Genomic DNA, 14,772 nt, shown 5'->3' on the forward strand with positions numbered 1-14,772 from the left:
ATCTTACCGGAAGGATCGCGTGGGTGCGCTTAGTTTGGGGGTTTCAGTGTATCCAGAGGATGGTGGTGCTATAAGCGACCAATCCAATGGCTTTGCAATCAAAAAGTTCTTGGATTACAGTGATGCTACTCAAGAAAATTCGGGTTGACTGATAAGATGCCACACAGAATGGCTTGAAGGGATTTTGATCTCAGAAATACTGGATATCTTTGGAGTTGAGCAGGAAATTATACATAACGTGTTCCTATGATAGCCCAGGATCTGTATTCAAAGTGGTCTGACATCCTTTTGCAATGTCTGAGATTAAGAAGGATCCTTTTGCATCCGGACTAAGCCATTCTCAGGATTATCTGGAGTCTGGAGTCGACAAGTTGCAGTTGACAGCCGCAAAACAAAACCAAGGGGATGCGGCTGGTGGAGTCGAGCGGGTCACAACCAGAACCTCTAGCTTCTTTGAGAAATTCGAGGGTTCTGGCATCGAATACGCCAGCCCTTTTCCAGCCCTAATAGCACTCGCCATGACATTGACATATATGAATTTCAGAATCAAATGTTGCATTGAACCGGCGTCATTGACGCTGTAAGGACGACTCAATTACTTGACTAGATCGTGTGACCTCTCAACTTTCATCATTCAATCATTCACAATGTGGCCAGCTTATGGCCCCTTAATGCTCGCTTTGCTTCAAAACGAAATCCCAGCCTCCATGCTGACCAGAAATTCACATCTGTCACGAACCGGCATGTCCAATCGTACCTTCATCAAACTCCCGCTTATCCCATTGATTCTACTTCAAATATCCCACGTCTTCCACGTTTCTCGCACAGCATTTCTTCAAATCACCGTAAGTGACTGATCCAACAGCGAAAACGTCGCAAATTGATCAAGCTTTGTTGCGTTGATGGGCTTACGATGCCCCATATCCAGAACCGTCCTTGATCGTGAGGATAAAGGAATTCCTTTAACGTCATCAATAGCTGACAGAACAGTCACCGATCTCCCTCCCGCACTGTGGACAAGCTCCTAATAAAGATCCTCCATGATCTCCCAAAACTCATCCAAGACCCCGTGGATCTCCAGCTCGATCTGCACTTCGCGGTCTCTGACGACCTCACAGCATTGATTCTGCTGTTCTGCAACTTCGAGGCCGTATTTGCCGGCCACTCTCCAGGTGTTCTCATTCGCGACTCGTTGCTCCTCCACAAGCTCTTCGAAATGCTGCCGGAGGAAGTTTTGTCGCGCTTTTTGAAGGACTTGAAGATTGGGAATTTCGAAGTCTTCAAGGTCGTTGATGAGAGTGTTGAGCGCCTTTGCCATCGACAGATGAAGTCTATTTCTTTCGAGTCTGGCTGGCGTGAAGATGGCGTGGTAATTGCAGCAAGATTGGTCGAGCCACGCGGGGTTGTTCCCCGCGTGCAACGATATTAAAGCAGCTTCAAGAGCTTGCCTGAGTGTGGACAAATCTTCCGTTTGGTTTGCTTTAGTAGCAGCGGCATTTGCTCGTTGCATCACACCGTCTCTCGAACGCTTTTGCTGCGTCTCAAAGCCGATTGGAACAGCGTAGTCCGAATTTGTATCATTGATGGATCCGTTGAGGAGTGACTGAATGCTTATCAAGGAGGCCATGTCTGGAAGAACGAATGTAATTGGTTTGGACGACGATGCGAATGAATTGGATGTGGACTTGAATGAATCGGGTAAGTGTCTAAGCATGGAATGGTTTCAGACACTGCAAAAAAGATTCGTCTTCTTATAAGGGAAAACAGCCTTTGGGAGGCGTTCAATTGACATGAATAGAGGTAGTGCCATACTGACAACAGTCAAATTCGATGAAACAGAGGCAGGAGACTTTTGAACTCAAAATGTTAATGTTCAAGGAAGGTATTGGGGCTTAAGCCTCCATGTCACACAAGTAATCTCTTCTCCAACGGTGCTTGGAAGCTTCAACAACAAGGAGCATGCATGAACCGAACAAGAAGTAGCACAAAGCGAGCGCGCTATTCTTGTCGAAGACAAAGGAAGACGAGAGTGGTTTTTGAGGATAAAAGCTGAAGGACAAAGCTAATTATGTTAGCTGTCAGGATTGTCACCGCCCTAGCGAGGAGGGCTCGCGATGTCGTCAAGCGTCATGATTGATAGGATGAGAAACGCTCTTGGACGTTTCATACGCGAGCTGTCCTTACTGTACAGTGATTGATGGTGAAGGTCGTCTTGGTCTTTCACCTGCGATATTGAATATGCTCATTTCCCGTTTACACCGTAGAGATGTATCAAATGACCGCATCATGTTAAAGCTTCCCTTCTCGATTAACTCTGCAATAGGATATTTCTGTGGGACACGACCTGAACCCTATTAATACCTGATAATGATCACATCATTTCCCCAGTGCGACTCTCAGCTTTATCTCGTTCCAAAGGTATTCACTGATTGGTTTTCTTCTTGAGTTTAGCAGCCTCCTTTCTTTTCTTCATCGCCCTCCTAGATCTGGGACTACTTCTGTTCGAAACCAGCCACATCATTCTGCTCTTTTTCGCTAGTGCCTTCACTCGCACAGCTTTTTCCGGAACGGCCATCCTGTCCACTGTGCGACCGATGCTTCGATTGCTCTCCCTGAACTGATAACCTTCGGTCATTCGCAATTGCGAGGCCTCTGCTATAGTTTCCTTGTCCTGCTGTCTCACAGTTCCCTGAACTTGGGAAACCCCAGGGACGGTCGGTCGTTGCGAAAGAGGAGCAGAAGGGTCAGCAGTTCCAGTCGTGAAGTCCCGCCTCGTTCGTGTCTGAAAGCCAAGTCTCCTCTGCCTCTGCGCGCCAGGTGGCCGGGGCAATGTGTCTCCTCGCTTGAACACCACCCCAATGTATTTCTTATAGTCCTTCCCTGGAACCTCTCCCTTGACCCTTCCACTCCCTCCATAGCCAACACCATTCCATGGAGCCTTGTAAAAAACTACGTATCCCTTTTCCTTGGCAAATATCGAATGATCACGTCCCATACCACAATTTTCGCCAGGAAACCAATGAGTGCCACGTTGTCTGAATATGATGTTGCCAGGTACAACGAGTTCTGTTGCAGCGCGCTTGAGTCCGAGTCTTTTCCCAGCACTTCGGGATGATCTGTTGGCTTGACCTTGAGATGCATGGGAGGCTTGCCGGGTCTGTTCTTTTAGGTATGGGTAGAGAAAGGGGAGTTGTGGCCGTCTTGATGGGAGGGTAGCGTTGAGCGTGCAAGAAGCCCTGTAGGCGGTGCGCTCGAGGTGAAGTAACCTGGGGGGAGCCATAATGGAAGACTTCATCGTTATTGCAAGTCCAATCGCATTGGAAGAAAAGTGAGGGTACCGTTTTATTACGCGTAAGATTAAGTCTTGGCAGGCTGCCTTGGCCGTGCTGATGGTTTGGTAACAAGACGCTAGACTGTATTGAAACTTCCCAGCTCTAGAACTATATCCTGCTACAGAGCTTTGCTTTGTCCCATTTACCATCAACCACCGTGTGAGCCCACCAGTGTGGTCTTCCTAGTCGTGATTCTGCACACGTCACAGCGCTTATGTAATTTTTGATCTATGAAGATCCGGACAAAGTCCTTTATGCAGGCCCCTCCTGCCAACGCATACCCGCTCGTTTAGCATGCTTGAACCACCTTGCGCTTGAGTGACCCGAACACATTCTACACTGGCTCCACAGCTCAGTATCTGCACGCTACTGGCTCGAAAAATTTCCTATTGGCCAATTGATAGTCTGATCTTTCCAATGGCGTCGCCCATGCCACTGCGTTCCGCTGCAACTCCTGCTAAGCACAGACCAAAGGAGGACGTCCACGTTGACGAAGTGGCTCGGACAATTTCACAGCGAACTTCAAAAGTTAATAGAGGCCCGGAAAAAAGTAGTCTACACAGTAGCCTACCCGACGGTTTACTACCTCAATCATCCCTTCGCCGTGCCAATGCAAAACCTCATCCGACAGGACTTGTGACCGTCAATCCTGCTCCAAAGCCCCGAGACACTCTAGATACGATGCGAGGGAAAGGTGGCATCGCCACCAAGTCCGCAGCCACGACTGCTCCACCAGACCCGAACGAATTTGCCTTCCATGCTCTCCTTTCCTCTCTTGGCCCCGAAGCCGACGAAGCCCTCGATAAGATGGCAGAGATTTGTGGGAACAGCAAGATGAGCTTGGCCAACTCACATGACGCTCACTTGCCTCCTCTCGGAGGCGACACTATCCTGCATCATGTACACCATGAACCTGAAGAGATTGGGGACAGTGGAGTGCAGACTCGATCTGTAGCCAGACGGCTCGAACGAGAAAGAGCGGAAAGTACGGTCTTAGAGGAGCGAATTAACGTTGCGCAAAGAAAAGAGCAGAAGCATGATATCAATGACGAGACAAACAAGGGTCTGATAGCTCAAGTCCTGGGATGGCTACGGGGCTCGAAGGCCTCAACAGAGCCAACCGGCGTAGAGAATGATTTGAGAAGTATTTTACGTGTGGAACAAGGAAGTTGTGCAGATGGATGAAAGAGAGGACCTTGCTCGAGTATGATAATAAACGAAAGGTGAGCTGCAGCATATCAGCGACTTCCCAGAGACCGGCTCAGACAAAAGTCCTCCAACCCGACAGTCCACGACGATTCTTTTGAACTCTTACCATTAAGCTTCAATCGAAGAGGCGCTGTGAAAGCCCAATCACTCTGCTGCGACTCAGAGCTACGAAAACCCGTGCCAGCAATTTTGAATATGCAAGGAGGAGCGGAATTGTGTCTTGAGCGAGAACGGTCAATTTTGGTCACACAATCTTGGTTCCCTTGCACAATAATTTAATGATATAAAATATGTTTGTCTCAGTCTTATCGCCGCTTCCCCACGCCCTGACCCGGCCTTGGAAGTTGGAGAGAGGCCTTGGCTTCTTAAGAGCTTTCGGAGCAGTAACTGCAGCATTCATTTTCATCTGCCAGTTGTGCCTCGGTGCAAGCCTAGTGCTGCGCTCGGGGGTGGGAGTGGGCGTGTGGCTAATCAGATGTTAGACGGACCATTTTCTCATCGGCAATGATCCTCATACGGCAGCTCCTTGGCGATCGCTTACACACTATCCTCACCAACCAACATTGTCCCTCGCCTCCCCAAATGTTGTTCCACTTAGGACCCTTGGAGTCGGGTGCGCCTTGGCCTTATTCAGCAGGAAGCGATGCTGTCGCCTACCCTTTTGACATGCATTGCGCCGATGCGCAAACTCGATCGCGACTGGTCCAACCTTTCCGAGACCTTTTTGCCCTATCAGCCTATCCGTAGCCTATTTTTTCACGCACGGCGAAACATTTTCTGCAATGATGACCAGCTGCTTGTCTCTCTGGAGCCGAGGGTATGTCCCTTGCTCTTTCATAAGACTGCCATGGCTGCCTTTGCAGCGCTTCGCACGCCCTTCTCTACATGTAGACACGTCAAATAAGTCCTTGCGCTTTCCGCGTTGAAGACCATCGCCGGCAGTATGTATATCCACGGTGGTGTAGACCATTGTACTCGAGCGCAAATGCTCGTACGCCAACTGGTGGATGAACATGATCCGAAGTACGGTGTGGGCTCAATGACTTGGTCCCCTTATGATACAGCGTGGGTCTCAATGGTTGCAAAGTCGGTAGACGGCAAAACTCAGTGGCTATTCCCATCCGCTTTCGAGCATCTGTTGCAGAACCAGCATAACGATGGAGGATGGCACACGTCGTCATATGACACTGATAGCATTTTCAACACCCTAGCGGCTACCTTGGCCCTTGCCAAACATATTGCGGCACCATTCCAATTGCGACAGCCCGCCATCGACGACCTTAAGCACCGCCAGATTCGAGCGATCTACTACTTGGAAACGAGACTATCACAGTGGGAGGCTCCATCAGCTTCGTCTAATAGAAGTGAGATAATAGTAGTGAAGCTACTCCAGCTTTTAGCCGCAGAAGGCATTGAATTTCGTTTCTCGGAGCAAGAAACATTGTACGAGCTCGACAGAATTTCACGGGCCAAATTCGACTCGTCCTTGTTTCATAGCACCGTCAGGTCTGCGGCAGCGCAATTCCTCGAGGGATTTGTGGGAGACGTTGATTTCGACAGGGTGAGCCAACATAGGATATCAGGGTCAATAATGGCATCACCCGCTGCGACTGCTGCCTATCTCATGAATAGCTCGACTTGGGATCAAGAGGCTGAGCAGTACCTCGCTCATATTCTGAATATGGGAAGCGAACGTCCAACAGGCGCCGTCCCATCTCAGTATCCCACTACCATCTCGGAGATCACTCAACCATTAACGATACTACTCGCAAATGGTTTCAAAGCAGAAGAATTGGGCTTGTCACAATTGGAAAGCGCTGCAGATTTCCTGGAGTCATGCTTGGCAATTGACTCTGGTGTAATAGGCACTGCCCCATACATGGAATCTGAGGCAGACAGTACCGCAAAAACGATCTCAGCACTTTGTCAATTAGGCCGATTGCCAAGCCCACAAAGCCTTATTGTGAGGTTCGAGACGCGCGACTACTTCAAGACATACACTGGAGATCGAGCTACAAATTTCCGTACCAATTGCCTCACTCTCAAGGCACTCCTAGATCTGATTCCGAGTAACTCTGAGCAAGGTGCTCAGATTGAGAAGACTGTTAGATGGATTACGGATTTCTGGTGGTCAAGCAACGGAAGACTTCATGACAACTCTAACCTCTCATCGAATTATCCGACAATGTTGATGGTTGATGCTCTCGCCCGTTTGATAGAGCTCTGGGCAAAAGGCTTTGCACCAATTTTTGACGACTTTCAGTGGAGAGACAAAGTCTTCATCTGTCTTTATCAGGCCCTAACGAGGACAATGCAAGACCAAAATTCTGATGGATCTTGGGGCCGTCATGAAAGATGTGAATCAACAGCGTACGGGGTCCTCATTCTGACGAAGCTTGCCACCTTCTCATCTGCTCCTCGAGTCAAAGCTCAAGCCATTCAAGCCATTGAGAAAGCTCGAAGATATCTGATCGATAATTTTAAGCCTCTTGCGGAGCCTGACCATATTTGGATCGGAAAGACAGCCTTTGGGTCTAGTGTTCTGTTTCAGGCTTATGTTTTGGCAGCACTCCAAGCCCCGCTTGTCAAGCACACAGCTTCTGTGGAAAGCCGCTACCAGACGTCTTTGGCGAAAATCGCCATTCAAACTAAGTACTATGCTCGCAAGTCCTGGTTTGCAAACGTTCCGGAATGGGAAATTCAGGCATGTCTCGTCGAGAGCCGGCTATTTCTTCCTCGCTTAAGAGACATGCAATTTCGAATCTTCCCACAGAGTCACTTGCAAGATGATCGGTATTTCGAGACGATCCCATTCATCTGGCTAGCTCCCAGCATTCTTGATCGACGATATGTAGGCGCTGAGCTTTTGTCCGAAATGATGATCGCCTGGCTCTTGAATCGGCAATTAGATGATTATATCGAAGACTACATTGCTGAGGCCTTTGCGGGCTGCATTTTCGAGGTTGAAGATGTCTTGGAGACTCTATTCGATGAAGGTGACTGCGCATCACTCCTCGATGATTATGAGACGAGTGTCCGGAGCTATCATACCCAGAGAGCATCGATGTCTACATCCGCAACGACTACATTAGATGGTGTCAAGTCGGTCTTTCGCCGCTTCGTTTCCAACTTCATTGGTCACCCCCGAGTTCTCATGGCTGATTACCTAGACCAGGATCAACTTCGATCAAAGCTTCTTGCTTTCATGCATGCTCGTATCAATTTACTTTCGAACAATCCTGGACAGCCAACAATGGTGGACTCCTCGGAGCTTGAAACGCAGACCGATCGTACCCCTCATACTTACGCTTTTGCCTATCTCTCCTGTCTTACTGGCCCATCTCGCAAGGACCAAAATAGCCCGCAGGGGTCATACTTTTTGCCCACTGCCGAACAACAGTATCTGACAACAGCAATGTGTCGCCATCTTTCTACAATCAGCTTCATGTCGAACAGTGCTACAGACCAATCTCTCAATGACATCCAACAAAGCACCACCCCAATAAAGTCAGGATTCTCGGCCTCTAGCATAGATGAAAGACAGAGCCCTTCAGTATCCTCGGCCTCGTCTTCGGCCTCGTGGGATAGTGAGGGAGATTTCTCCCCCGTTTCCGCCATCTCTAGTCATTCTTCCGCACCAAGCAGTCTCGCGTCGACTGGAAATCTCAAAAGCCCTACAACTGCTTTGAATACACCTTTGACAAAACAATCATTACAACTGACTCGATTGCTAAGTCACGAACGGAGATGTCTCAACATCTGCTTACAAAGCCTTGATGCTACGGAAATTGATCAACGCACTGCAAACCTATTGGGGCTCTTCGTTGATGTCAATGAACTATCGGAAATCATCTTCAAGGATCCGAATGTTGGAGCCTCTTACAAGTCCACGACAGCCGAAGAGGTTATCACGCAAGCTTGTCTCGAATCTTCTAAACCCTCGACACCACAGAATGCAGGAAGCCAAGGCTCAGTCTCACGGGCAAGAGCAGCTATGGCTGTCGAACCACTCCATCCGAAAAGGGCATCGTCGTCCTATGAACCCGGGCTTTGGGAATCGTGCAGTCGAAAGTCAAGCCATGAAAACATCAGTGTCAAAAAAATCAGTCCATTGCATCAAGAGTTCAATTTTAATAAGCCAGTGGCTCACTCAAGAGTGCGTCGCCCGTCTCAATCTTCGATTGAGATGTCCCGCATAGAGCGCATAATGTCTAAGATGGGGGAATCAGCAACTAATGCAGAGACTTTGCCAAAGCTGAAGAACCGAAACACAGTCCCAAAGCCGACAATTAATCCTATGCTGAATCACGCTCTTCCGGATGGGGGGCTAATTCAAGCAGGCAGCGAGAGCATATATTGTCTACCGACTCGAGGCCAAACTCCTGCACGCGACAATACCACTCGCCGTCCTACTGTCAAATTGGACGAGGAAGCCATCAAATTAGCAAAGGCTCGTAGGGAGACTCGAAAGTCGATCAGCAAAGAAGCAGCTCAACGACTTGAACAACTGCGAAAGGTGAAACAGCGGGAAGGGGTAGAAGAAGCACGCCAAAGAGCGAATTCTCTGCAGAACAAAGCCATGGCAGAAGCTGCAAAAGCCGCGCCTGTAGACATGCATCCTGCTTTGAGGAATGGACGCAGTCCTTCTGAGCCGGAAATCACTTCTCCTGTTGAAGGGGAGGATATACATGGGGAGAGCAAGGGTTGGATAAAGGCACCTCCAGCTGAGTCTCCGGTCAAGTCTCCATCGAGCCCTTTAAGTGAGGCAGGGGCGAGACAGCCTGGAAAGTTGCGTAGAGCTAGCAGGCTTGGAGGGCCAAGATTGAAGTTGCCTTTCTAATCAAATGATGACGGAGTGACGAAAGTAAGTTCCAGCAGCAGTAAGTCTTGCCTTGGGCGACACTTCTTGAGCAGAAGTGATGGATAGGTGAATGCTTCTTGAAGTCGAGTGCTTGTTGTGGCGAAGATACCCTATTTGAATAATTAAATTCTAATTTCGTTTGAACGGACTCGCCAGATGTGATGCCCACGTCCAAGCCGTCTATGCAGTCAGTCTGATAAACCTTCAGTATTATCACGTCCGTTCTCAGCATTTACTTCGCCGTTGATTTTGAGCCACTCACTCCCGCGCCAGAAAAAGTAACACACTCGGTCAAGTGTCATCAACACTGGATGATGGCGCGTGACAGCTTACGTGTTATTTCCATTTCATCTTCGAGAACGCTTCGTCTACCTTTCTACACCTTGCACGCAGTATGCGACAGCAATGTTGAACCTCGTGAAGTCATCACTCTCGCGCCTGGCAGGTGCACCATCTCAGACCACGCAACCGTGCTCGCCCTCGACCCCAGCAGCTGAGGTCTCATCAAAAATGGTACCTTCCAATAGCGACAAACCGCCAGTCGAAGCAAGCTCTCCGGAGCCGCGCGTGCAGAAGTCAAGTGATAAATCCAGCATCTCCATGGCTTCGGAAAATGGAAGTGAGATTGGCAAAACCAAAAAGCGGAGGAAGCGACGACCCAGATCTGCTGCACGTCAAGGCGCAAACGCCGCTTCAGTTTCCCCTTCTCCTGAACAATATCCTCATCTCGTTATTCACCGCGCTCCCGAAGATAGTGAATGCCCACCAATCGAGGCTGTACTACAATCACTGGACGACTTCCCGGCGAGAGTTGAGGCGAACAAAGCATGGAAGAAATTCGAAATCAACTTCATGATTGCAGACGAGCGCGTACAAGAATTCGGAGACCGCCTTCGAAATCATTTCGTACAAATGGGTTTCAACCCTAAGATCAGCATATCGGAAGGGCCGGATCTTAGTACGCCTGCTTTGTGTAACTTGATTCGAGGGATGATGGAACATGGCAAGGTAAGTGCCTCTGAGGATGAAGCAGCCGCTGCAGCGCTTCGGGGCGAGTTGAGATATTTTCCTTGCAATACCCCTGATGTCCCGACCTTGAAAGGGGCAGGCGATAAGCCCACAATATTTCAAGGTGTCTACTTGAACGAGTCGCAATTTGGTGAATTGATGGTAGAATTTACGACTGGCCGGGGGGTATCTCAAGACCTTGGAAGTCCAGCTAAGTTTCAAAAAGCGTTGAGTGAATGGCTCCATCCGCAGCTTGCAAAGATCGCAAAGAAAAGACAAGGCGCGAAGCACAAGACATACGTATCGAAAGACCTTCAAGAGGCCTGTCAGCCAGAGACTCACGCGGAGGTTGCGAGCAAGAGCTCCGAGGCCCAGAATGCCAATGCACCACCCACCAGGACTAATAGGGCGATACGGCGTCGAGAAAAACATGCAAAACAGAGAGCTAAAAAGGACACGGGAAGGGAACAGACTGGTGCAAATAAAGTCGCCAATAGTATGTCCACGAACAAGGACATTCAGCTTTCCAGTGCTTTTCCCATCGAGGTTCCGGATCTTGAAGATCCTATAGAATTCGATGCTCATTTTTGGGTATTGCAGAAAGCTGCAGAATCATACACGATGGCCCAGGTGGAAGAACTTAAGTCTCAACTCTTTGAGGAACCTCCACATGAGATTCTCCCTCGTGAGTCTGAAGCCTTGTGTAGAATGGGCCTGGGATCTTCAAGTGTGGATGATCTACTCAAATGGCTCAAACAAAACATTCGCAGAAAGCCAGGTAGCTACAACGCGACAATGGCGGAGATCATGGTCCTGAAGCAGTTGAAGCGGAAAATACTGAATGTTCAAGGACTCGGTGGAAAGATAAGCTGGATTGAGGTCAAATACTGCATCGAAAGTGGGCAGCCTCTTGTTTTGGGCAATTTTATTTCACGACCTACCTTCATTGACGATCCTACACGCTACACTGTAGAGCCTGAGACCATTCACGACGAAAAGCAGGGCAGGAGGCAGGATATGACATCTAAGGCAAAATTGTCCATAGAGCTCGGAGGAGCAGCTTTCAACACCATGATTGTAAAATGCATGAAATCCATGAAGATTTCGCGGAATGCTCAGCAGATACTGGCAACACATGGAAAGTCTAGTGAAAGTCTGAAAGATCTTTATGATGTCGCAAGGCCGTGGATTAATGCTGGGGGATTCAAGGAGGGCAATGACGAAGCTTTCCTGTTTGAGGAGGCTAATAGACTCCTAGTCCAAGCAGGCCGAAAAATCTATCAAACCGTGTCGAAGATGACGCCAGACCAACTCAAGAACTTACCCGTTGCTGCAAATTCAGATCCTCGGCTCTCCAATGGGAGTATGGTTATTCTGGACGAGAAGGGCGTTCTATCATGTAAACAAATCTCAGATCAGAGACTCATGACCGAAATCGATCAAGCTCTACTCGACCTCAAAGTCCATACAAAGACCACTAAGTCGACTGCTGAGATGGGTCACGCCTGTCGTAGTGCGAAGGATCTGAGGGATTTTATGAGACGCCATCCATTATCACCGCCGTACTACAGTGATTGGGAAATGCTGCGGATCCTTTGCATGTCCCAAGAACTTCTTGCTGTCAGTGATAGAGTTGTACACAAACTCAAAAGGAACCTAGGTCAGAGCTTCAAAGCGGTGCGTGTCAGAGAATTGATAGCCGGAAGTAAGGAGGCTATGACTCTGTTCGATACAGCCCTAGACGCAGGTCTTACTGCGAAAGCTCAAACTTTGATCAAAGAATTAAGAGGTGACTGCAGTAATGTGGCTGAATGCCTAACTTTTCTTGAAGTGCGTGAGGGTAAGAGACCCTGCACTAAGAAAGAGGCAGAAAGGGATATAAGTCTGAGGGCAGAGCTTGCGGCAATCGTCAGGAATAGCGTGGATGAGTTGGATGAGTTGGATGAAGAGCCTCAGCAGGACAAAGCCTCAAGAGAGGAATGGCATAAGACTTTGGTCGATCAATTTGACTGGAACATGATGAAAGAGGAAGAAGGTAGCATGCCTTTCAGACCAAAGCTTGTGCCCAAAAGTAGACTCGGGAAGCCAACCCAAACTTCGGATACGGGGCAGATAGAAGCGTCAGGAACGGCAACGAAAATAATGGAGAAGCTTGAGGAGGGAAAACTGCTAATACAATCTTTAGATTATAAAAAGGAGGAGACAAAGCTTTTGAAGTATCAAATTGATGAACTGAGGAAGCAGAATCCCAGCATGTCATGGCTGGACGCTATACTCAAAGTCGAAGACAAGCTGCAGGAGAAGAGGATGCAATTGGAACGTTTAGATCAAGATCTCGACAATTTGGAAAGCAAAGCAGCGTATGATGGCAAGCATAAGACGACATTGACAGATGCTTCCGCAACTTTAATGGCAGCGAAGTCCTTCATCTCCGAGAATAATCCTCTCGCTACAGAAACTCCGGACGAGACGTACCACGGAGAAGCCTTGGATAATCTGATGGACACGGCCGAAAAAGAAATCTCCAACTTTTGGAGAGAAAATATTGTGTTACAGAAAGCGAGCAAGGAGCATCTCGATCAGTACTGTGAGAGGTTGGCCGATCTGAGGTTCTTCAAGCTCTCCGCGCCATTCATCCCTGAGCTTCGGCTAGATCAGTAAGTATGGTGAGACTGTCCGTAGAACTCCTAGATTGATATTGAGAAACAGGTCATACACAAGCCACCCGAATCCAATGATTGCTCGAATACTTCAAGTGACCCAGCACGTTCGACCTGCATTCAAATTTTGCGCATCTGAGCCGGTGCTTTCGTCGTCATCTCTGGAAGCCCAACGTACCTTATTTGGAGGAGACGGCGGTCTATTGAACCCCACGGGACCTCACGAAGATACAACGCTACCTGCACTTAGTACGGACGATGGTTCCGTGACAGAGGTGCCTAAAGCAGGAGAACAGGATAACGAGGCGTATCCCCCCTTGCCAGTCTCAAAAGAGGTATGCGCTAAGGTCCTAGCAGCCAGAGTCGACCTAGCGAGAAGAAAGGGCTGGCGTCTGCAGCAAGTCAATGACATTTCCTGGAATCATGTCCTACGTCCAGATTGTGGGCCTCTCTTTGCCAGGACCCAAGAGGCTCTGGACTATGCTTGCTCTGTCGCGATAGATGTCAATTCGAAAGTCATAAACAGTATGGCGGACAGACGGTCCGGAGCATTCCTAGAAGAGGGCATGGAGGAGAGGAAGTTCAAGAACAATTTTGCTGTCCCTTATTGGAAAGAAAATAAGCCGGACGCGACGAAAGTCAAGATCGATCTGGAGGAGATGAACTATGAGGAGTTGCACAAGGAGCTGCAGGAGACGCGGAAAGAGGGAATGCTGCTCAAGAAAGCTATTATGAATACTATGCGGAAGAAGAAGCAGGATCAGGGAAATGGAGGGAAAGTAGCCGAGGGTTCTACCTAAAATAAGAAAGGGTGAGAAGGTTCAACGAGATGGCTTCCTGAGACTTTTTGTCAGTATTCATGTGTGCACAAGTGTGTTTGGCAAGGTTGATAGGTTAGGTACCTGTAAAGAGAGAGGGTTCGTTGTACGCCGACTTTGCTGGATATATCTGGCAAGCGGTTGGATAGGGATAAATGCCATATGGTGACTTCATGTGATTTGTTACGGATTCGTGTAGAGTTGTACGTGCTTCATTTCATGGCTGTTCACCTGCTTCGGGTCGTTCAGTCATCCTCCCCAGGCGCTGTTGCGTTCCTTGCTTAATGGTGGGCCTATGGGGTGGTGGAGGTGACTGACAGCAGTGAAGAAGGTTACTTGATAGTGAGGCGGGCCTAGTGCGGCAGCTACACCGATGACGCACATGCCGCACTCCCGCAGCATCATCGTTGGACGAAATGCATCATAATCCCTGCCTAGAGTGCTCTTGACCAGACAACCAGACAACCTCACCAACTCAGCTCTCCACACCGACGCCCGGAGTAATCATCCAATAGAAAATACACCACGTCAGTCCGCATGAAGATCGTCAGCTGGGACTAGACTTGGATCTTATCCAGCGCCGCCTATTCTCAATCATCCGTCATCTCACCAGCATTATCTTGGACCTCCGACGACCAAGTGCTCTTTCCTTTCCTCTACTCAACATACACCATGTCAACCTCCTCGCAAGGTCGCCCTCGGGGTATACGCTCCTCAACTCCCTACTACGTCATCTATAGTTAACAACCCTAGGCATCCTCAAAAACCCCTCCCACACCGTCATCCCTACCACCGACCCCGACCCAGCCATCTCCACCTCCCCCTCAGCAATCTCTACCTCGCCCGACCTCACCAGCCAAAACACCGCCCAAAATGCCGGCCAG

General features: G+C 48.9%; 4 protein-coding genes across 4 annotated transcripts; 2 read left to right on the plus strand and 2 right to left on the minus strand.

The window, feature by feature from the left end:
* Positions 1-1,024: 1,024 nt before the first annotated feature.
* Positions 1,025-1,627, minus strand: KY384_005191 (uncharacterized protein; the record flags this gene model as incomplete). The annotated part of the gene is made up of 1 exon (XM_044813692.1): positions 1,025-1,627. The coding sequence occupies one exon, from the start codon at positions 1,625-1,627 to the stop codon at positions 1,025-1,027; it is 603 nt and encodes a 200-aa protein (XP_044668993.1).
* A 795-nt stretch (positions 1,628-2,422) lies between these two features.
* On the minus strand, positions 2,423-3,280 carry KY384_005192 (uncharacterized protein; the record flags this gene model as incomplete). The annotated part of the gene is made up of 1 exon (XM_044813693.1): positions 2,423-3,280. The coding sequence occupies one exon, from the start codon at positions 3,278-3,280 to the stop codon at positions 2,423-2,425; it is 858 nt and encodes a 285-aa protein (XP_044668994.1).
* A 469-nt stretch (positions 3,281-3,749) lies between these two features.
* Positions 3,750-4,517, plus strand: KY384_005193 (uncharacterized protein; the record flags this gene model as incomplete). The annotated part of the gene is made up of 1 exon (XM_044813694.1): positions 3,750-4,517. One exon carries the CDS (start codon positions 3,750-3,752, stop codon positions 4,515-4,517), a length of 768 nt encoding a protein of 255 aa, XP_044668995.1.
* A 1,009-nt stretch (positions 4,518-5,526) lies between these two features.
* KY384_005194 (uncharacterized protein) lies at positions 5,527-13,870 on the plus strand (the record flags this gene model as incomplete). The annotated part of the gene is made up of 3 exons (XM_044813695.1): positions 5,527-9,301; positions 9,761-13,067; positions 13,120-13,870. The coding sequence occupies 3 exons, from the start codon at positions 5,527-5,529 to the stop codon at positions 13,868-13,870; spliced, it is 7,833 nt and encodes a 2,610-aa protein (XP_044668996.1).
* Between the last annotated feature and the right edge of the window lie 902 nt (positions 13,871-14,772).

Source organism: Bacidia gigantensis (genome assembly GCF_019456465.1).
Source record: "Bacidia gigantensis strain McMullin 20006 chromosome Unknown contig_245, whole genome shotgun sequence".
NCBI classification, from domain to species: Eukaryota; Fungi; Ascomycota; class Lecanoromycetes; order Lecanorales; family Ramalinaceae; genus Bacidia; species Bacidia gigantensis.